Source organism: Zonotrichia leucophrys, chromosome 3, assembly GCF_028769735.1.
Source record: "Zonotrichia leucophrys gambelii isolate GWCS_2022_RI chromosome 3, RI_Zleu_2.0, whole genome shotgun sequence".
NCBI classification, from domain to species: domain Eukaryota; kingdom Metazoa; phylum Chordata; class Aves; order Passeriformes; family Passerellidae; genus Zonotrichia; species Zonotrichia leucophrys.
Genome location: NC_088172.1, coordinates 48966550 through 48989224, shown reverse-complemented (window position 1 = coordinate 48989224; position 22675 = coordinate 48966550). Strand labels below are relative to the sequence as shown.

At 41.3% G+C, this 22675-nt stretch overlaps 1 protein-coding gene across 1 annotated transcript in view; it reads left to right on the top strand.

Annotated features, from left to right (window-relative positions):
* SLC2A12 (solute carrier family 2 member 12) overlaps nt 1-22675 on the top strand; it is a 30584-nt gene that overhangs the window by 1162 nt on the left and 6747 nt on the right. Inside the window, exon 2 of the mRNA XM_064706925.1 lies at nt 6536-7852. Within this exon, the coding sequence (XP_064562995.1) occupies nt 6536-7852 (1317 nt within the window). The remainder of the gene's footprint in view (nt 1-6535; nt 7853-22675) is intronic.

Genomic DNA, 22675 nt, shown 5'->3' with positions numbered 1-22675 from the left:
TGGAATCAGAGGTTAGGCAAGAACAGAAAGTCAGTAGGTGTGCAGACACATTTAACATTGCCTTTGGGACTGAGAAGAGCGGTGCAGATGGTTATAGGATAGCAATAAACAGGTAGCGAAGTTTCTGCAGCACATGGGTTAAGGTTAGAAGAGTATGTGTAAATTGCATATCTGTCCTTACCCTCAAAAATTAAAGCAGTAACCTGAGGAATATGTAATTACATAGTTCGAAATTAAAAGAACTTGTTGATTCTTACTAGAAACGAACAAAACAAAACCCAAATGTCATTTCATGTAATGAGGGGATAGGCTGCCTGCTGAAATAATGAAATTACATAGCAGAGCAGTAAGAGAGGACATGACCATGGTGAGTCTGTCTGGCATCTGCATTCCCTGTCTTTCCATCACTGTCAGGGAGCTTTTGTTCATGAAATTTGAATATTGTTTACAAAGTACATTATGGCTTATACTGTACAAAGTATTCAGTGCTTCCCACCACTGGAGGAGTTTAGATTAGTGGAACATTTGTTTCCTTCGACCTTCTCTTTTAGTTCAATTTACAAAGTGTTTGTTTTGGGTTTGCCTTTCACACTTGGGTGGGAAGATTCCCATTTGTCAAATGATTGTGATCCCACATGGCCCTGACATTATTTTTGATAGGTCAGATGTATTCTAGGTAATAGGAGAAATGCACCTACTGAGCAGCTACTGGATCTAAAGAAACCTCAGGTGCTGGAATAGAGCAACAGAGTAACATATATCTCTTTATACCAAACAACTGGATGAGATAGAGAAAGTGACTGTGGCAGCACAGGAAAGATCATGATAACATGAAAATGGGAAAATTCCCTTTTTTGAGAAGTAAAACCATGATTTAATTATGCAGCAATTCCCAATACATGCCATCAAACATTTATCCTAAAAAAAAAAGATCCTCATGTTATACACTTCAGCAAAATATTGTTTAATTCAATTTGGGAAATTTAAATACTATATCCCTTGAAATTTTGTATGTCAGACAGCACTCAGGTGGAAAACAATTCTGTTATTAGAGACAGCTTATTTTCAAATACAGATGCTGTAGTTTTAAAATTTATTGTAGATAAAAGTAGATATCATTCTATTGAAAAAAAAAGATACTCCATGCTGTGGATTTATATCTAGGAAATGCATTCAACTCATTAGGGTTTTCTAAACTGTGCTTATTAACCAATGGTTGACAGAACTTGAATTCACTTTCCAAAGGTCTAAATAGATCAAAGAAATTGCAAGGATTTAAAGAACTTTCCTGACAGGAAAATACTTTCCTTCCCCTCTAAAAGGAAATGTTTCTCATCTCAGATTAAATCAAAGTAAACAGAAGAAAGTACCATGGTGGAAGAGATTGTCTAGTCTCCTCCTATCAAAATCGACATATTTGCACAGGTTACATAAAGTAATCTCCCTACCCCCCCAGTAATTTTCTATATGCACCCTGAATGATCTCTTGGGAGATAGCAAAGAAAACTACATCACAGAAATCTCGGAGTCTGGACTAACATGGGGCTTGGTATTGCCAAACCGAGAGGAAAAGGGCTCCTTTCCCATATTTCTCCTTCCCATTCAGTAGCTGAAGTGTGCTGTTTCCCAAATCAGCCTGCTTGCAGATCTTCCCTGGCACTGATCATTTATCCATAATGCCCATAAGATACATGTGTATCCTGTGCCTTTGGAAGGAATGTATTTTCCCAAATATGTGCTTGAAAGTGAGTAAAGGGGCACACCCTTTGTACTTGGCCCCGTCCAGCCTCATGGCCGGTACACTGTGCTGCTGTACTACAACTGCAGTTGGTCTCCTTTTCAGGAACCAAGCACAAACACTTCCAACAAATGTTCTTAAAGATAGGTTTGTTTGCCAAGTTGGGCTGCTTTTTGACTTGAACAACAGTTGTGAGAAACCACTTTGTTTACATGGGAAACTAGAGAATAGACTTTCCAATCACTTGTCACATACCAGCCACACACTCATTAGCCATGGTGTTAGTGGCAGACAGAAGGAGAAAATTCTCTGGTAGCTATCATTAAAATATTTTATTCCCCTGGACTGTACACTGCCATATGCTCTGTTTGCATCCCATAAAAATAAGAGAAATATATGTATAAATATATAAAGAAGCTTTTTGTAAAAAAAAAGGAATGCCTAAGAACTGCCAGCAGCATCATTCAAAGTGACACTTAAAAGGATTGTGAGTACAACTACTGCAACATTTTTTATCTGGAAATGTTAAAGCAAAACATATGCTGAAGTCAGAGGGAATTTTGCCTAGAGGAAGGTCATGAAGGGAAACTGAGCAGAGATTTCAAGGTTTAACTCAGCAGGCAGTGGTGAGCAGGCAAATTTTGGGTACACCAGTTAAAACAAAAGCTCGTGGTGATATAACAATGTTTTTCAGTGGAATACTGCCTGTGAGGGATGAGAGACACCAAGTTAACTACTGACTTTGTTGCTGCTAATGCAGGAGGACAATGTGTCTCCCTGTGCATCACGTCAGGATCTGCTTCTCATTCGGGGGTGCTCTAGTTACAGCTCTCCACTATTTCTGTACAACTGTGGCTATGTGTCACTGGACACATGAAGAAGGATACCAGCTGACCCAGTAAAAACAAAAAAAAATAAACATGAAGACATTGATCAAGTTGCTCTACTTGGAGAAGCAGTAAATATATGGGCTTGAATGCTTCCCTATCAATTCCCAGGTGTCCAAGCTCTACATCCAGCTTGTACAGACTCTCAGATGAAAAATAAATAACCATCTCAATTTCTCTGATCTATGGACCACAGGCTGATGTGAGCACAGTTTGGATTGTAAAGAACAGTGCTGGTGGTGGACTTTATCAAGATATTTGACATGACACTCTCATTCAGAAACTGAAACCATACAAAAATGACGCTCCCAACATTTTAAGAATTAAGAACCATGCAGGACACAGACTTCAAAGTATCAACAGAGTACACTGTCCATGCTGCTGTGTTTTGGCTGGAGAGCCTTAAACTCAGTTTTTGCCCCTCTGTTACTTACTGTTGTTAGTTTTTTGGAAGAAAATAATAACAGATTATTTAACAGGGTGATAAAGGTGATGGGTGATTAATAAATGGGACATGTCACTGACTGAATGCAATTTGGATGGTTTGGCCTGCTGACTGCAAGTGAATGTGCTGTCCGGGCTGCCTTTCTGCTAACTTTAGACGTCTGCATCTGAGCAAGCCACACAGTTTCCTTTTATAGGCAGTGGAGGGAAGTAGGCATCCACCCTAATTCAGATGTCTAGAAGCGGCTATTTTTCTCAAGTGGTTAAAAGAGAAATCTAGAGATGATGTAGCCATTTCACAGTTAGGTAAGTTGACCCCTAATACAGACAAATATAAAGTGATTTGCATTCCTCATTAGCATAAAACAAGGCAGGCTGTATTTAAAGACAAGGCAGTGCCTTGGAAAGAATCCAGTCAGAAAAGAAGTAGGTTTTCCTGAATGATAACCAGAAGATAAGCTTCTGCATGTGTCTGTGAGAATCCTTGGACAAGCAGAGAGGGAAGTGTCCACCAGGACTGGAAAAATTATGTCAAGTTTCTCTTTGGCACTGTGTAATCACTGCAGGAATACTGGGTCCAGATCACAATTTACTGAAGAAGTTGGTGGTCTGTAAAAGTTCAGAGAACAGAGGTTTGAATACTTAAGGATTTGGTGAACTTGTAAAGCCTCACAGGGTAAGTAGCTAAAAAAGGAGATGTCTGTGAGATGAACCCAATGGCAGGCTATAAGTTTGTACTCAGTGAACACAGTTAAGTGTGGGGACATGGAGAATGGGATCTGATGGCTGAAAGCCAAAGTTGCAGAAATTAGGTCTAGAAATAATTTACAGATAGCTTACAGTGAAAGCAGTTAACCATTGGGATGACCTATGACTTAAAGTCCTTGGTTATCAATCACTAGCCATTTTTAAATCAAAGCTGAATGTTTGAAAGCACCCGGTTCAGATAAAACATAATTGAAGTGTGTCTGAAGGATCATGTTGTGCTGTTTGTGAGTGTCAGACTGGATGAACACAATGCTCTCTAGTCCATTATATATAAATTGAGGTAAAATCCTACATAAAATATATTTGGCTTAATGATGTAAAATATTCAAGAGATATTCAAGAAAACATAAACATCAGCACTGAACAGTAGTTTGGGCAGAGCACTGTGATTAGATAAGCAGTTTAGTTTCTTATATGCTCATTCCTTCAGCACAACACTCACTGTGCTGTTATCAGCCGAGATTTCCAGCCAGGATTCACTGGAAGGGTATATTCTCCAGATACAATAATATGCAGCAAGCAAGCAACTCCAAAGTATAAAAGGGAAGGAGAAATTATGTTTTGCAATGATAAAACAAATACTGCATGTGTGCATTGCAGGATGCAGCACAAAGCAGCTTAGCTGTAGTCAGCAGTATTTCCACTGAAATACTGTTCAATGGGTGAAGGAAGTACGGCAGGACCTAATCCATGCTTCTATTTCAAATCAGTGAAATGGTCTCAGATACTGCAGATATAAAAGAAGAAAAAGCTTTAGAATTACTAACAGATCTGGACAACAACAATATAAAAAAGTTTGTTCTATCACTGGAGCATTTTGCATATTTGTTTCTGTTATTTCTTCAAGGTGTCTCATCTCCATTCCCAATAAATCTACCACCCACCTCCCCCTTCTGAAAGACTTTTCACAACAATCCCATTCCCCCTGTGTCCTTTTAGCCCATCAAGACAAAACCGTGTCTTCTCCCCTATTCTTACCTATCTCTGGTTTGCCAGCCACACCAGCTCAGCAGCTGAGTGAGTTGAGGTGCATTTGGTGCACGCAGTATCTCAGGGCTGCTGCTGTTTGGCTCAAAGTTAGGAGAGCTAATAGGTGATACTTATCTTAATAAACTTAATGGGCTTACTCACCTCCCCTGGCCCTCAAGGCATTCCTTATATTCACAGTTGTGCTGTGCTACCTTCCATAATAACCCATCTGCCTATGGAGCGGCTGCAGGGTGGGGTGGTGGAATTGTTTGCTTGTGGGAGTTGTTAGAACACAAGGTGGCTTGGGCTGCAAATGTGCCAGGGATTCTGCCAGCAATTTAGTAGGGTATGTGGCCACATGTCAGGATCTGGGCCTGGGCTCTGGCACTGTTTACTTTAGCAGTGCAGATGTACTGCTAGGGCTGCTCTCCTTCTCTCTATTCAAGATTTGCTTTTGAAATGTAATATCTTCTATCAAATAGGGCTGATCCTCACCAATGTGCTCAAAATTATTGGCAACGAACTCTGAGCAGTCAGTGTGATCAAAGAGCCTTAATGCCTTAGAAAAATGAACTAAAAATAAACAAACTCTGTGTATCATTTCCAATTAGACTATACACCACTTGTTCCAGGAGAATTAACTAAATACGGACTCTGTTATGCTGCAAAAGCCACCTCTCCTCTGACACGTCCCATCTCTCTAACTAATTGCAAAATCAGAAGTTGATTTACTCTTTTCCTAGTTGTGTGGCAGCCAACATCATGATTCGAGGAAAATCATGCTGGGAGGAAGAACGAGACCAACAATAACAAATTGATATATTCCTCAAGGTTTAGGGTGCAAAAGGCTTCACAGTTAGTAGAATATGATCAGTCAAATCTATCTTGTAACAATAAACAATGAATCACAATTGTATAAGATGAGTTTGTTTTAAAGTGGGGATTCAAAGGCATATGATCTGCATTGTTTTCATCATCTGTTTCTTGTTCCTGACATTATGGCCATCAAAAGCGATGCAAAATATTTGATCAAGATATTTCAAAGAATCTGAGTTTAGATGTGAGCAAAGCCCAGAAAGTTCATGTGTTTATCTCAAAGATCAGTTTCCTTAGAATATCCCAGATACCTGCATCAGCCTGATGCTCACTGAATAAGTCTCCAATTTGGCAAAATAAAAACTACGGTACCAGCAGCCTTCATGTCATCCTCAGGAGAAACAAAGGAAATAATAAGTGGTGAGGGAAAACTTGTTACTTATTTAAGTCAAGGTTGAAACAATTTGGCCAAGAAATTTATGCTTTCCTTGCTCACAGTACTCTAGTTGGGTGGATGAGACTTTCTCAGTTTAGGAAAAACACGGAAAAATCTCAAGGCAAAAATTGCTTTCTCACCATTTCTTTTTGCAATAATATTCTGAAGCAAAAGGTTTAATTATTTAGGACCTGATCAAAACCTTATTGACTTTTGATCAGAAAGATAAGGGACACAAAGGCATTAAAACTAAAGATTTTATATTCATTACTTTGTTTTTTCTTTTCAGAAATAGCTTTTTATGAAAATAGCTTTAATGTCACCACTGCTGCTGGATGCGTATTGTACCTAACTGCTTTGCCTAAAAGTTACAGAGAGATTTTTTTAAACTGGTAGATCAAACAAAGTTTTTATTATTTGTCAGAATGTTGCAGAAATCACTCTTTCAAGGTTTTTTGATTTATCCTTTTATTTCAGGTTGTGGAACATTCACTTTTCTGTCTTCTGCCATTGCTGCCATAAGTGGACTTCTGATGGGCTATGAGCTGGGCCTTATCTCCGGAGCTCTTCTTCAGATGAGCAGCATTTTAACACTCTCTTGCAAAGAGCAGGAAGTCATTGTAAGTTCCCTGCTTTTTGGGGCCTTGTTTGCATCCCTTACTGGTGGATTTCTTATCGACAGATTTGGAAGGAGACTTGCTATTATTATTGCATCATCTTTACTTGTGCTGGGGAGTCTGATTCTGCTGCCCTATGAATCATACGAGGTACTCATTGTGGGCCGGATCGCCATAGGTATTTCCATCTCACTGTCATCAATTGCCACGTGTGTGTATATCGCTGAGATCGCCCCACAGCACAGAAGAGGCCTCCTTGTGTCATTAAATGAACTCATGATTGTGATAGGCATTCTCTTTGCCTATATTTCAAATTATGCATTTGCCAGCATATCTCACGGCTGGAAGTACATGTTTGGCCTGGTGATTCCATTGGGTGCTTTGCAGGCTGTTGCCATGTATTTCCTTCCTCCAAGCCCTCGGTTTCTTGTGATGAAAAATGACGATGAAGCGGCGAGAAAAGTACTGGAGAGGCTACGGGAAACATCAGATGCTACTAATGAGCTCACTGTGATTAAGTCTTCCCTGAAAGATGAACATCAGTATAGTTTCTTGGACCTGTTTCGTTCAAAAAACAACATGAGGGCCCGAATGCTGGTAGGACTCACTCTAGTTTTTTTTGTGCAAACAACTGGGCAACCCAACATTTTATTTTATGCATCGACTGTTTTGAAGTCAGTTGGGTTCCAGAGCAATGAAGCTGCCAGTTTGGCTTCCACTGGAGTTGGAGTAGTTAAAGTGGTCAGCACAGTCCCAGCCACGTTTTTTGTGGATCAAGTTGGAAGTAAAACTTTTCTGTGTATTGGCTCTTCTGTTATGGCAATATCGTTGGTCACTATGGGCTTAGTGAATCGTAACATACATGTGAATTTAACCAAGGTCTGCAGAAGCCAGTCTCCAGAGGATTTCTCTCTCCAGAGACCAGGAAACTTCACTGTCACCAATGGGAGTCTCAAGGACCTCTTTGCTAGCAGGGCTTCAACAGAAAGATTGTCATTTGATGTACAAAGCCCAGATGTTGCCAGGACAGGAGAACTGAACAGGACTGCCCTGGCAGGAGGCAAAAGCACAACAGGGTCTCACGTGGAAAGTGGGGAGGTCCCTGTTGTCCTGAAATGGCTCTCACTGGCCAGCCTACTTGTCTACGTTGCTGCATTTTCCATAGGTCTTGGACCAAGTAAGTGTTTGATATTTTCTAACTGTTTGTAACTTACATTATTAAGTGCCGGGATGAGGCAGTTCCTAAGTTGGGCAAAGCAGTGTTGTCTGTCAGTATGCACTGCTATTGTCACACACCATCCTGGTAGGCCTGGTATGTACTTTATAGCAGGAGGTCCTGTCCCTTAAGGCAAATGACCTGATCTCCCTTCAGTTCACCGTAATTAACTGTTCCCTCTTCAGTCAAGAACTGCTGTTAGCTTTGTACAGCAAAATTATGGAGCCTCCAGCTATCTTTCCTCTTTCTAATCTATTGTGTCCTTACACTGGGAAGGTTAGGATGCAGGCATTTGCTGCTGCTAGCTCCTAAACCCAAGATAATGATAAGCTCTGGACCTCTGTATGGTATGACATTGTCAAATCCACAAAATACCAACCCGAGTCCTGCTGAGGATCTGTCCCTCTGACTGTGTAATAGTCTTCAGATATGGAAAACACATTCAAGGTACCATAATTCATGAGCGAGCCGTAGTACCATTGCCTCTGCTTGGGTGGAGCAGCACAAGTGGGAGGACACAAAGGTGTGCTCCTGTACAGCTGACACTGTACTGCTGCACCTGCCATCACACTTGCATGAGTCTCACTCACTCCTGAGGGAGAGCATGTCTGTCATTCCAAGGGACTAGAAATTAAATCTCGCTGTTTTCTTTTGTTTAGTTTCAATAGCACTTGCACAATGTTGTACTTTGAAGGCGTTGACTTTTTAAGTCACTCTGCAAAATCCACATGCCCAGCCCGTTATTTATTAACAGACTTTATGTGCTCTTGCACTCTGGCTCAAACTTGCATTGCAAACAAACTGTACTATTGTGATAAAAAGCTTGCCACAAGGATACAACCCAACAATTGTGCTAACAACAACTCCCCTGCAGTATTTATTTATTTTAAACATTGCTCACAGGGAGAGCAGTGTGAGATAAGCATTCATTGCCAGGGTTGCAAGCTTGACTGTTATTACAGGATTATTCCTTCCCTTGAAGATTGTCTTGGGGCTGGATTCTGTTTTCTGTGACATAGGTTCAAAAACAGGGATGAAACCCTGAAAAGAAAATGTTACTTGAACTTTTATTTATTTCAAACATATATTTAATGACCCTCAGAGTGGGGTCACATGTTCAGTCTTGGCCTCCTGCTGAAATCTGCTTTCCTGGTGACCTGGCTGTAAATGGGTTCTTAGTCATTTGAGTTGGCCTAATGTACAGTTAATGAGAACAGTGTCTATTTTTTTGAGGGCTACAAAAACTGATGCGTTTTCCAGGCTGATCTGAGACGTCTCTGAGGCCAGTGCTTGTTTTTTGACCTCTTTCTTGACTTGAGAGCTCAAATGCTTTCAAAGAGAAAATGGGAAAGAACAGACACCCTCTCAGCTCCATCATGGAGAAATCATGTATAAAGCCACTGTGAGGCAATTTGTACTGACAGATGTGTTTGCCTAGCAAGTAAAGGCCAGATCTATCAGAGATACAGGCAGTTCAAATTGCAGCTAAGTCCTTTCAAGGCATTTTCCTGCCTTTGAAAGCACACTGTTCAGTTAAAATTTCAGTTAAAAAGTATAGAAAATGCAGTTAGAGTTAGAGAACCAAGAGATTGCTGTAATCTTCAAAGGATCTATCATGCTTGAATAGTCTGGATTGGGATGCAAGGTTATAATTAGTGTCTCATGTACAGCCTACAACATCTCCTGTTTGGAGCCCTAATCCCTGAATGTGTTTGCAAAGCCTAGCTTTCTTAGCCCCAGTGAACCTTTCTTAGTGTAAAGAAAATAAATGAGGCCCTCTGCTTATGTAAAGTAAATAGTTTTAACAAGTTTATGTTACTCATCTCTAAATCTGGCCTGTGCTCTGGACCAGACTGTTCTCCATTGCCTGCTGGTCAGTGGGAAGGAGGCATCGAGGCTGCACTGGCTGGCTGCTGTGTCCAGGCTGTGCCTGGGGCTCCTGGGGACAAAAGCACTGTGACACTGTGCCCCACTGTGTTTTCAGTGGGGAACTCTCCTGCTCCATGCAGTGCCTGCCCCCATGCAATGGCTGGCTAAGGTGAAGGTGGTGTTGAGAATGCCTCTCTTTGTAGATCCAATGGACTTCTTTTGGATGAAGAGCAGAGAAGATCTTGCTCCTTTCTTTCCACACCACAAGGCCATTTCCGAAAATTCACCCACTTTATTTTGATTCCATGCTGTATTATGTTCTGTGGGGATAAAGGAGACTTTATGTATGACCATTAGGAGATGCCACACTCTTCACAGGACAGATCACACAATCTGAGCTCTATCATCTTCTTTTTAAGTGCTTTGTACATTTTCTCCCCTTTTTATTTTTTTATGCTCATCAAAGAGAGTTACAATCCAGATTAATGTAGCAGACATATATAAGTTATTTCTCTTTTGTTGCCAAATTACATAAAGTAGATTGATTTTTTAAATGAACTAAGCATATGCTAAATATATTTATTGCCCTTTATCAAAACACCCAGGCATCACAGTGATGAGCATTCAAAAATAGACAGTGAGAGATAAAAGTAATTTTTGCATTACAAAAGAATTCACAGACTAGCAAGCATCTGCTTAGTCAATTTTTTGATTCTGGGGTGCTCTGTATTTATGTTATCAGCCCTTACACAAGATAAAAGGGGCATTTCTGCTGCTGTGTTTCAGTTTAATTATGTTTGATGAACTGCAATTCAAGTGCTTGTTCACACTCAATTTCACACAATTATGAGGACGTTTTGTAGATGCAACAAATCAGTGTTGCATCACACCACAGAACAGCACATGCCATTTCTCTAGGGGTGTTTGCAGAGGTGTTTCAAGGCATTCAGTCATTAGCTAAGGGGGCTTGCTTGACACCCCTGTTTGCCTTGGGTTACCCTTTGTCTGTGTGTCAGAAAGGACAAACAAGGATCAGCCATTCTCAGGAGGGAATGATGCCTGCAGAGCCCTAAAGAAACCACTCCCAGCTCCCATGGGGAGGATGAGGGGTGTGAGAGGGCTCCTGGTTGTTTGCAGCACATGTTTGAGAAGAGAAGCGTTGGAACCTGCTGTATGTGGGCAAGGGAGGGACAGGAGAGGTCTGAGCCTGGCAGAAGCACTGCTGTGCCTTTCTCAGGGTCCAGCGAGTGCAGGCTGATGAGACAAGTGTGGGGTGGAGGTAGATCACCAGTTCGTCACCCAAGCTAAAATGGGATCACTCAATGTGACCTTGGAAATTAATTTAACATAAAGAACACACAGAAATAAACTAGTCAGGGCTATGACCATGCATGAACACTTACTAAATGGCACAGAATTAACTGAAATAGTTTCAGGGCATCTAATTTGCCAATTGCTTTGTTCAAACCATTTGAGGGGCAAAAACTAGAGGTCATTTCTCATAAAGAGGTGTCACTTCCTTCATTCACCACTGTGTGTGGTGCAGCATGCTGGGATGCTGGAACGAGGAAAGCCATGCTTCTGGGATGTCAGACTTATTTTCCAAAATAAGGCTGTAAGTATAGCATTCCTGTGCTTGGATAGAGTATGTGCAAGAGAGTTCTCTTGGTTAGCAACTGTAGGGCAGCTACAGCCTCTCTGAAACAGAGAGGGTGTCCAGAACTCTGCTGCCCTCTTCACAGACCCAGTGAACAAAAGTCAGATATCAGATTGCACCCATTACCAAAGATCTGCTTTTCTGCCTTGACCATCTCCTTTTGCACCATTTATGATCAAGTACTAACTAGGGACAGCTTCCCCCCATATTTCCTGCATATCCCCCTGAGTGAGATCAGTAAATAGCTGGAAGAAATGTAGTAGCACCACACACAGGTATGCAGGATGCAATGGGGTCTAGAGACAATGCTCTTTATCAAAAAGAAGTCAGAGTGGCTCCAAGAAGTCCTAGGCTGAGAAGCAAGTAATGCAGACTGATTCTGGACCAAACAAAGTCTGTTTTCCCAGCCTGAATTTGTTCTTGCAAATTAAAGGCAAGTGAGCAAAACAGGACTTGGGCAGTGCCTCTTTGCACATACTGTGGGAGTGAAGTTCAATGGAATCCATGAACATCTCAAGGATTTTTTGGTGTGGAATGAGGAACACTAATGAGAGAGGGATGTCAAATGTATGCATTTGGACTACATGTATGGCATTGGTGCTTTGCACAAGAGCTCTTCCTCTGTGAGTCCTTTAAACACATTTCTGTGTAACTGCAAAAGCATTTATGCACTTAGCCAGTGAACTTTGGGATAATCTGGTGGAGCAAATCACATCAGCTCTGCTGGCTTCATGGCATTTCATGCTGAGCATACAGATGAAAATCCACAAAAACACCTACAAGTGAGACTGACGGGCAATTTCATGACATGAATCATCCTCAAAACTCCAACACTTTGCTGTAAAAAGTCCAAAGGTACTTATGTCTCTGCCAACCTGGGACAAAGTTCTATTACTTCATGTCCTAGAGCAGCTGCCAGTTTTGTGTGGCTCTTCAGAGCCAAGGGATAAACTCTGGTGCTCTTCTCTTGGATACAAACTCCTCTTTCAGGCAACAACTTGGAGCTACAGACCCAAGCACTTAGAGCCTTCTTTACACTCAGATTGCTGTGGCCACAATACACCCAAGGGAAGTCAGAGTCTGCAGATGGAGAAGTGTTTCCTGGATTTCACGGTTTGGCACAAAGAAATACATTTATCTATCCATATGTATTTAACATACTTATGGTCAACAAGTGTATAACCAGGTCTTGGAAGAGGGTTTAGAATTTACTGCAAACCCTGATTTTCCATGTCACTGTTGCAGTCCTGTTGAATCATAGCTCCCATGAGTGGGTGCTTGTAGGGTTGGCAGTACTTTGGTATTGCTAAATACCTGTTAAAGAGTGACATTAAATATCCACAGGAAGCCTTCTCAGGCTGGGATATGCAGCCATCTGCTAGCCTCAGCCATCGGGTGAATATTTCTGATTGGAAAACTGGAAAAAATCACGTGCTCATCACTCTTTCTTCTTAGCTCCTGAAGTGAGCACATTACCTACAAAACAGGAGACCCAGCTGACTGCTGGGAGCAGCACACCAGTGCCCAGGGCTGTGAGGTCCAGGCTCTCAGTGGATACAAAGCCTGTCTGCAGAACTTGTATGAGGGGAGGGCGAGCACAGGACCCACAAAATTAGGACATTGCAGTTTTGAGAACAGCACTTCCTCCCAGGATGGCTCTCTGATGGACTCTCAGCCACTCATAGCCACCTCAGACTGATGCTCCTCCTGCATTTGGGGATCCCTAACATCTCCCTTCTCTCCTCGTGTGGGTGCAGAGGCACTCAGAGCAGGCAGATTCAAAGTTGTTGGAGCAGGCACAAGAGAGGATAAACACAGGTGAGCAAAACAGGGGCTTGTAGTCACTACAGTCACTATCTTTATTCTAATGCAGGAAAGGCTAGCAGGCCAACAAGCCTGCCTTCATGTTTTACTAGTTTCACGCTGGTTAAATTCCTCCCACATGAAAGACCCAGGATTGTGGCTTTGTGCCCGCCAGGCTGAGTTCCCCCAAGAAGGTGCAGGGACTGTGGTCTCCAGCAAGCCTTACTGTGATGCACCATCTTGCTGCTGTGGGAGCTCTCTGTGTGGATCATCAGCCCTGGGAGGAGCAAAATCTGTGCAGAGAGGTTGGTAAAGACAAGCCCCTAGAGAGGGCACACCTTAAGAGCAAATTTTTACTGATGAAAGTTCAGTTTAGGATGATAGATGTCCATTTCTAGTTTAAACCTAGGCAGATTTACCATATTGAGTATATCTGAGTTAAATTTATATCAGCTTGAATGAATACTTTAGAACTGAGATAATTTGTACCTAAAATGGAACAGATGTTTCAATGTGTTTGGGAATCCAACTGATGCAGGAGCCAGATTCCTCAAATTATCAACAAAAGCTGATATTTTCTCAACCAATGTGGGACTTTCAGACCCCTGTTCTCTTACTCAGGGCATGATGTGAATAAAACCAAGGTTGTGGGTTCAACCCTTGTTCAATCCCTGTACAGGCAACTCACTTAAAAGTTGGACTCAATCATCCTTGTGGGTCCTTCTAACTCAGCATATTCTGTGAAACCTGTGAAATCTGTGACCTTTCCTTTGGCACAATGCTCCCTTCCTTACTGGCTGTTAAAGGAACTTCAGGATAACTGGGAAACTAAATTAGACAGCATTCCACATGTAGCATGCTTTAACTTTTGGTAAGCCCTGAAGAGGTCATGCAGTTGGACTAGATGACCACTGTATGTCCCTTTGTACTGAACGATTCTATTCTATTCTATTCTATTCTATTCTATTCTATTCTATTCTATTCTATTCTATTCTATTCCCATGTAAAAACCCACTTGTTTTCTCTACGTCTTATTGTGAGCTGTTGGAGTAATTTAAATGCAGCTTTAAACCAGTATTGGAGAAAACTGGGAAGAAGGATCAGGCAAGAAAGATGAAAGAGGCTGGAAGAAAGCTGAAGAGTTCACAAGAAAAGTGAAGTCTGTAGAGGTGAGGAAGGAAGTAAATCCATCCTCAATCCATCACTGTCTTTCTTATACAATCTTGAGTGGTTTGTGGTGGTCTCTCTCTATGTGTTTTATTGGGTTAATCAAGGCAAGACCCAGAGCTGGAGCACTACCATAAAGCCCGGAGAACTATACTGGAAGCAAATATAGTCCCTTTGACTTTGGTCCTGTGATTGTTAGGTTAACTGGCTACCTGAGTAGATTCACTACCACAGTTAAAGGCTGAACCTTTTATGTGTCTTTCACCTGAGTCACTAAATGCATTGTGACAAAGCCCAGACCAGCTGGTTTCACACATGACACTGCACAGCCCAGGGCCTCGATGACAGAGGTCAGACCTGCAGCCATCCTGGCAATCCAGATTGCATAGGAAGCTGTTTCCCTCTCCCTTAATGCTCTTGGGCTTCATTTTGGCCACCAAATGCTTGACCTGAAGCTGGAAAATCTTGTGGGAATGAGAGCTGTCAGTGTGGAAATTCTGAACCTTCTATGGATTTAGTTGGCTGTTCCTGTGTTTTGAAATACTGTGAGCGTAATGGTTTTGCACTGTCTTGGAAAGCACTGGTAAAAAAGTCAGATTAAAACCTAGAATTCACCTCACTATCTCCTACATTAAAGCAGTATTTCAGGCTTCTAAAAGCATGTCATATTAATTTGTAGTGCACAGGAATCTGATCTTAACAGACATTCATGCTCAACATTGCCTTGCCTGACATTTGTTTACAATGTTTTATTTTTGAGTTTCTACATTTTCCCAGCAGCTGTGGCCTGACCTTAAAATTCACAGAAATTAGAAGCATAAATTTTATGATTTTTTGTGGTTTACTCTGGAAAATGGGAGAGTGGCGGAGACTAAATCGAGTATTCAAAACCAATCCAGTGCTTAAATGCTGTGCTGGAATTTAATGAAGATAATAAACCTTGGGAATATGCGTGTTTCACTGAGAAACAGTACAGAAAGTCCTATTTCAGATAATAAAAAAAAATTATCTTGGATTCTTTGTTTTATGACAAGATTCCTAGCACTGTTTATTTGTACTGAATAGTCTTTTAATGCATGCATCCATGTGGTTTGAATATGACACTCCACGTGCTTATCTAGTTCATCATTCCTGTGCTATTCAAATGCTGCCTCTCATGGCCTCTATTTCACACTGTGTCCGTACTACCAAGCTGCAGTAGAAAAACAAAGCATACCAAAATGGAAAATAAAGCAAGGATGGTAAATTGCCCACTTCTCCCTATTTCCCTGTCCCAGATAAAGTTTATCTGAAACCTCTTGTTAACACATTGAGCAATCCCATGAATAGGTTTGCCTTTTCAAAGGCTGATTAGTAGTAGTGAAGTGCAAGCCAATTTAAGATATTTTTGGATAGCTGGATATTAATTCTAGGATTTCAAATTGCAGAGAGTGCTTTCTGAAATAGAAGATGAATAGGTTTGTCTTATCTCACTTGCTAAAACCTACAAATCTGGGGGGCTTTTGTAAGTGTCAAAAGGTCACAAGAAGGAAAAATTACTTTTATGATAATGAGGCATGGGAATGTCAGTGGGAGCTTCTTAATTGTTTTATTATGTTGTTATATTTCAACCCCAAGACTGAATTTAAATTGTATATTGAAATGCACCTGTAATCAGAAACATGACTTTCACTGACATTCATGTTCCTGTTTGTGACTCTAATATGTTAATGAGGGAAAGTCTTGGTGGATCAGGCCCAAGGCTTTGCCTTCTGAGAGACAGAGCCCTGGGTACTGTGAAAAGAGGGAGAGACCACACCATGCCCCAGCCACTCTTCCTGTGTCTCTGCAGTGACAGTAGTTCAGTCTGCTGTTGGAAAAGTAGGTGACTTCCTGTGGTTTGGCATATTATCCTCCACTTAAAGAGGGATTTGAGTTGAGGGATTTGGTGCTCTGCATAGTGTAAATACCTCTTTACTAATAGTTCTATGTTAGTCAACCCATTGATGCAAAGGCATAAGAGAAATGTAGCCTGTGCTTAAAATTATGCACAGTTTTAAAGTTTAGTTCGTATTCGTTTCCTTAACCATGTTCTAGGAGACAAGATCATTGTGATACTGAAATCTGTAAAATGTTTGCAGGTCATCTGTCAATCTTCATAAAATCCAGTTTCCTTTAGGAAAGAGGGTTGGGAAGAATTTTTTAGAGGCAAGCTAATCTTGGGCCAGCTTTGTGCAGAAACTAAAACTGTCAGTAGGACTTCATGTGCAAAGTCGGTATTTTATCTCACCTGTAAAGTTCATGAAACTAAAAACAGGTATTATAAAGTATGAGAAATTAGTTATGCCGAAAGGTAGAAATGTGTAATCAATGACATGGCTTACTGGCTCTGCTGAGGAAGGTGAGGCTGTCAGCCAAAGCACAGAGAGCAGGGTAAGTCAGTGCATGGAGGCAGGAGACTGTTTCTCCCATGGCATCCAAGTTCCTGTGCCACACTGAGCTCTGGGAGGAAAGCCAGGAAGATTTTCTCAAAGGGAAAGGTCATGCAGGAGGGCACCCAGCTCCTGCTGCCTTGGAAAATCAACCCTAAGTGCAGAAAACTCTTATGGAAGAAACAGAACTAAAAGACACCTTGTGGTGGTTAAACCCAGGGCCTTCACACCTTCCTCCTCACTGCCTTCCTCCAGCAGCAACCAAAGCAAAGCATGGGCAGCCATTTCCAGTGAGGAGCTTAAAGAAAGCCTGGATCACTACAGGCTGCTCACTAAATAAGTCACTGTTGAAAAATGTTGCTTATCCTTTCTACTGAGAGTTTTGTGAGGCATGTGCACAAATAATATCTCTGTTTTTCAAGAGCAAAGGCCTAAATTGCCCCCAGTTTCTGTGTCACAACAGGTTTTTTCTGCTGTGCAACCTCTCAAGGACCACCAGTAGCCCTTAGGTACTAGAAAAACAGGTTCACTTATCCCACCCAACTGGGTAATTTCTCCTCTGCATACTTTGTAGAAGAGAAATATGTGATAAGCTGAACTAATTCACACAGAACTTCCTCATGAATTAGGGCTTCTGGCTTCTGCAGTCATTCCTCTGCAAATGCCTCGAAGGATTATCCTGGATTTAATATTCTGGACAAATAAACACCCACAAACAGGAATACATATTTCAGATTTTAATTAAAAGACATTTTTTTGGATGGCAGTATGTGTTTTATTACAGTAAGCATATTTTCCCTTGAAAGCTTTTAAAAATTTTTCCTTTTTCTCTCTTTTTTGTTTTTCTTTTCTGCCACTCGGCGCGTTGTTCTGTCTTGATGGGAGAATTTGAGTGTCTACATAACAAAGGATGAGAGGAATAGTGACTGTGGTACCCAGTTGCAAAGAGAATTGTCATCTCACACATCTGTTCAAAACAACTTTTCTTAGGGTACCTGAAAAGAGGTACACACTATTACCATGTCTGTCAATAGCAAGGCTATGATGAATTCTTCTTTTTTAACTCCAGCTGATAACTAAGTATCCCACAGCTGATGGCTCAATCTTTTCTCTGCCCCTTGCCCACTAGGGAGGAAAACTGGAGGAAAAAAAAGTTAAACCTCATTAGTTAAGAGCAGTTTAATAATTGAAATGAACAAACAAAAAGAATAATTCTAATTATAATAATGTTTATAACAATAACATCAATAACTGTGATGAAAAGGGAAGAGGCAGAGAGGGAGAGGAATAAAAACCAAGAGAAACAAGTGATGCACAACACAATTGCTCACCTCCCACTGACTGATGGCCAGACTTTTCTGAGCAGTGATCAGTGGTTCCCAGCCAGCTCTTTGCAGTTTACAATCTGGGTGTGATGCTCTAGAATAGAAAATATATTCTATATATAGTATACTATATATACTATATATATATATTCTATATATAGTATATATAGTAGAATATTCCTTTGGCCAGTTCCTTTCAACTGTCCTGGCCATGCTCCCTCCCACTTTCTTGGGCGCCTGCTCATTGGGAATGGAAAACTGGGCATAGGAAATGGAAAAGTCTGATTTATGGTAAGCACTATTTAGCTGCAACTCAAACATCAGTGTGTTATCAGCATTGTTCTCATACTAAATCCAAAACACAGCACTGCACCAGCTACTCAGAAGAAAATGGACTCTACCAGCTGAATAGCTGGTGTTGTCCTGAATACCAGGACAATTCTACTGATAGATTTTCTGCTGAGCACTTTTCTTGGGCAAGAAAGTCTACAAATCACATTAACTAAGAGAATTTTACCATTTCTATATCCTTATATATCTATCACTTCTTGTCCAGTAATCACCTCTAAAATCTCATTTGTGACTATTTTTTCCAGATGACAATGGACAGTAATTGAAGACCACTGAAAGCATATTTAAGAATATATTGAACACCTTGCATTTAAAAGGAAGGCCCATATGATCCATAGCATTTCTTTCAAGTTCATGGAGATGAAAATTTGAATAGTAAAACAACAACAAAAATTTAAAATGCAGCCCTGCAGTGTTGAGAAGGTTAAGGGAGGAAGGATCTCTAGGAAAATCAGATGTGAATTGCATCTCACTGCCCTCCTTCTCAAGTGGCCCAGGGCACAGATGATGGAGTTAATGCTTTGGAATCACTATCTTCCCTCAAACCCTTCCCACTGCTCTATCATAAACTGGAGGAGGCATGAGTGATTTCAGTGGTCCACCACAAGGCTCCTTAAAAAACCACATGGGAGTGCTCAGCCTGTCTATTAGACAGTGATGCAAATAGCACAGACAGTGGGCAACAATTTTTATGTACTCTGATACAGCCTCAGGGAATAAAAGGATTAAATCCCACTTGTCCTCCAAGGAGTCAGTCTAAAGAGTTAACCATTAGAAACAGAGTTGTGGTGTACCAGAAGAAAACAAAAAGAATTTAGATTTGCCACGCACCACGTCAGCTCCTTCTGGATCATCAGTGGCATTAGGTATCTTGTAACCAGTAGTCAGGCTTGGAGAGAAGCACCTTGGCAGCCATGGAATTAAAGTACATATTTATATTTATAGCCTTCATCTGCAGAGATTAGGATGCAGCCAGAGGCATAAGATTAGCTGAAGCTTCTCCTGACTCCCCCATCTCTCAGCAATACAGTAATTCCACTCCTTTTGATGGGCACACACAGGGCAGGACTTGACCCTGTCAGGCTGGCTCTCTGCTGGCTGCTTACATGTTCTCCAAAGCAATACAGCTGCACATTTGCTCTGTTTGCCAGTCGTTAATTTTGAGCAGCCATTTCAGTTTCATATTATGGGGCAGAGCCAGAGAGAAAGATGTCTCCTTTAAGCAAAGTCAGAGATTTTTAATGCCAGTCACAATGGCCAGTCTACTTTGTCCTCTTGCACAAAACTGTGGGGCAGAGTGTAAGTCCACTTTTTGTGTGTCACATCTCCTTTATCTGCTTTGGAAAAGGACCAACTCCCTCCCACACTCTCCTTTTTCCAGGTTAAGCATCCTTCACTTTTGCTAGCCCCCCAGATGACTTCCACTGGATCTTCTGTGAAAGCCTTTGCCAGAGTTACATTCTGTGGGTGCTTGGAGCCATGCTGGGACAGTGCTGGTGTGTGACAGCAGCACGTGTGTCCCCCAAGCCCACTCTGTCCCAGTGTCCTCACAGGCACACTCCTCACCACCAGCACCCACTCTGAAGTCTCCTGCCATACCCCTTGATGGCACAACGTGCCCTTTGAAATCAAGATCAGCTGAACCTGGCCTTTAGTGGGAAGTGGTTGGCCACCTGGCTCTTTCTGGTAATAGCCAGCAAAGCCAGAAGCCAGGAAAATTAAAAACCTGTTGGGTTTAAGCCTGGAATAAAAATCTGGTCTAGGCAAAGTCAGTCATTAGCCAAGCCCTGCCATCTCATGGCAGCTTTGCAGTGACTTGTTTGCATCCTTCCCTAGCTCTGATCGTTTGTTACACACTCTTGGATGGTCTGTCTGTGTTACCTCATGGGGTAATCTCTTCCTTATCTTTGCTTGGACCTTGTTTTGTTAACAACCCAGTGCTCCTTTTCAAAATCTAAAGTACTTCTGCCCACTTCCCTACTAAGCTATAAGTCCAATTAATCACTTTCCAGAGTTTATACCTCAGAAACCTAAATTCTTTCAGATATTGCAATGGCCATTTTCTGAATCTCACCATAAAGAATTTGATCTCACACAATGCAGGTACAGGAAAAAAAATGCCAAGCAACAAATGAATACCAAGGGAATCTAATATTTCACTAATAAGAGCTGCTGAGCAGCTTCCAATTTACTTCTACCTCCTGGCAGGAAAAGGTCAAAACAAGGACGTTTTTCATTCATGTACCTCACTTGAATGTTGAGCACCCTCAAGCTCACAGTATTTCTCAGTTATTCTCAGATTTTTCTGCTTCTTTGATGTATGTTAATTTTTCTTTTAAAAATGTATTTACTTCATAGCAGTAAAGTAAGGAAATAAGGAATAAGGAAGGAGGACATCACATGAAGTTTGAGATGTTTCTTTGCTTACAGCCCAAGTGTAAAGTTCATTAGTTTGGCCATGTTGGCTCAAACAAAAAGTCCTCTTAATCAGTGTGTAACCCTGCCTCCAACCATAAAACCTCCAGCCAATAACAAGTGCTGAGAGACAATGCAGAAGAAGAGGCCCATACAGCATGCACAGTTGGTCCTCTGCCTATCTGTAGTTTAGAAAACTTCAAGAAAAATATTGAAGAATTCTTTTTACTATTGTGAACAATAGTTCTGCATGGATCTTTTTTTCACACGTATGGAGAAATAATGTTTGACACCCAGCATTTAATGATTTAACTGACCAATACTTTTCCACATTGGAAGTATCTTGTGATAGTGAGTTCCAGGGCTGAAATACACATTGTGTGAAGAACCATATCCTTCTTCCTCACCTAACTGCTGTATCTGGTAATTTCACTTGGATTCTCTTAGTTTGTATCTTTTAGGATGTGACTAAGCTTACTGCTTTTCTATCCCAAACACTTCACCAAAGCTCTTTGAGATTGAAAAGCACAGTGTCTCATTTGTGTCTAACCCCGTGTTCCTTAACTCTTTCAAAATGACATGGTTTTCCTTAGGACTCTTTTTACAAGACACTGTACCCATGCCCTTTCCAGCTGATATTAGTCAGCTTTATCCTAGTCCAGCTAGGAGCTCGGAACAGTCCAGCAGGGTGATCCCTTCCTGCATCCCAGAGGAGTGTTTCTTTAATCCTGGGATGTCACTGGCTCTGTCCCTGGCCTCTCATCCTCTCAGCCAGCACACTCAAAACACTTGGCTGCCTGATGATGATACTGCAAGTAACATTTCCACAGTCATACTGTGTTTTCTTTGTCTAGGCACAATGTATGCCTTTTGTAAAGGCACTTCCCTATTTCTAACAGTTTTCTTCATTCAGTAGTTTATCTGTACTATTTCTCATTCATTTGTTTGTATGTATATTTTAAGCCTTCAACCATGTAGTTTAAACATCCTCCAGAGCACCACTGGAGCCCTTACCCTGATCTTTACAGAAAGGAGGCTTATGGTAATATTGTTCTCCTTTCAAAACAAAATGTGGTAGGCTCCTGGCTTTTGCCTTTCTACAAGAATATTGAATGTTAAATGTTATAACCAGTGTAACAGAGCGTCTTGCTCATGGTTGCATCTTGAACTACCCAGGCTCAGCACTGAAGCACAATTTGCCTTTTATTCTCTCATTAAATATCCAACAAAGTGCTTAAAGGAGCCATCACATCCGGTATGTAAAATGTACTCCCAGCACTGTGCTCAATTATGCATGATTTATTCAGTCTTAGTGGGACTAGCTGAAATCTTCCATTACTATTCTGCTTCCTGCTGGCACAGCCCCTGTGACTTTGTTTAGAGGTGGATGTCACCATCCTGGTCATGGGGCTGTATATTATATCTGAATCCTCTTCTCTTTCCACTTGGGCAAGGAATATCAGGCCATCTAGTTTCTGTGATATTTAATGAAACAGTTAAGCTTCCTGAGCCAATGCAATATTTCCGTCTGCATTTGCAGTGTGTGTTGTTTCCTCTATATTGTACCATAATAAAGGACCATTAAACTGCACAATTTTTCTTAACTGCTGTCAACACACAACACACTGCGGGTCAGCAAAGGTGAGTTACTGCCTGCAGCAACAAACTCTGCAGTTGTTGAATCGAGCACAGAGAATCATGCTGCCCAGCCCTTAGCCTCATCTCTTACCCACCTCTCACCCGGGGATCACCAGCTCTTTTACCATCCATTCCCACCAGCTGGGGG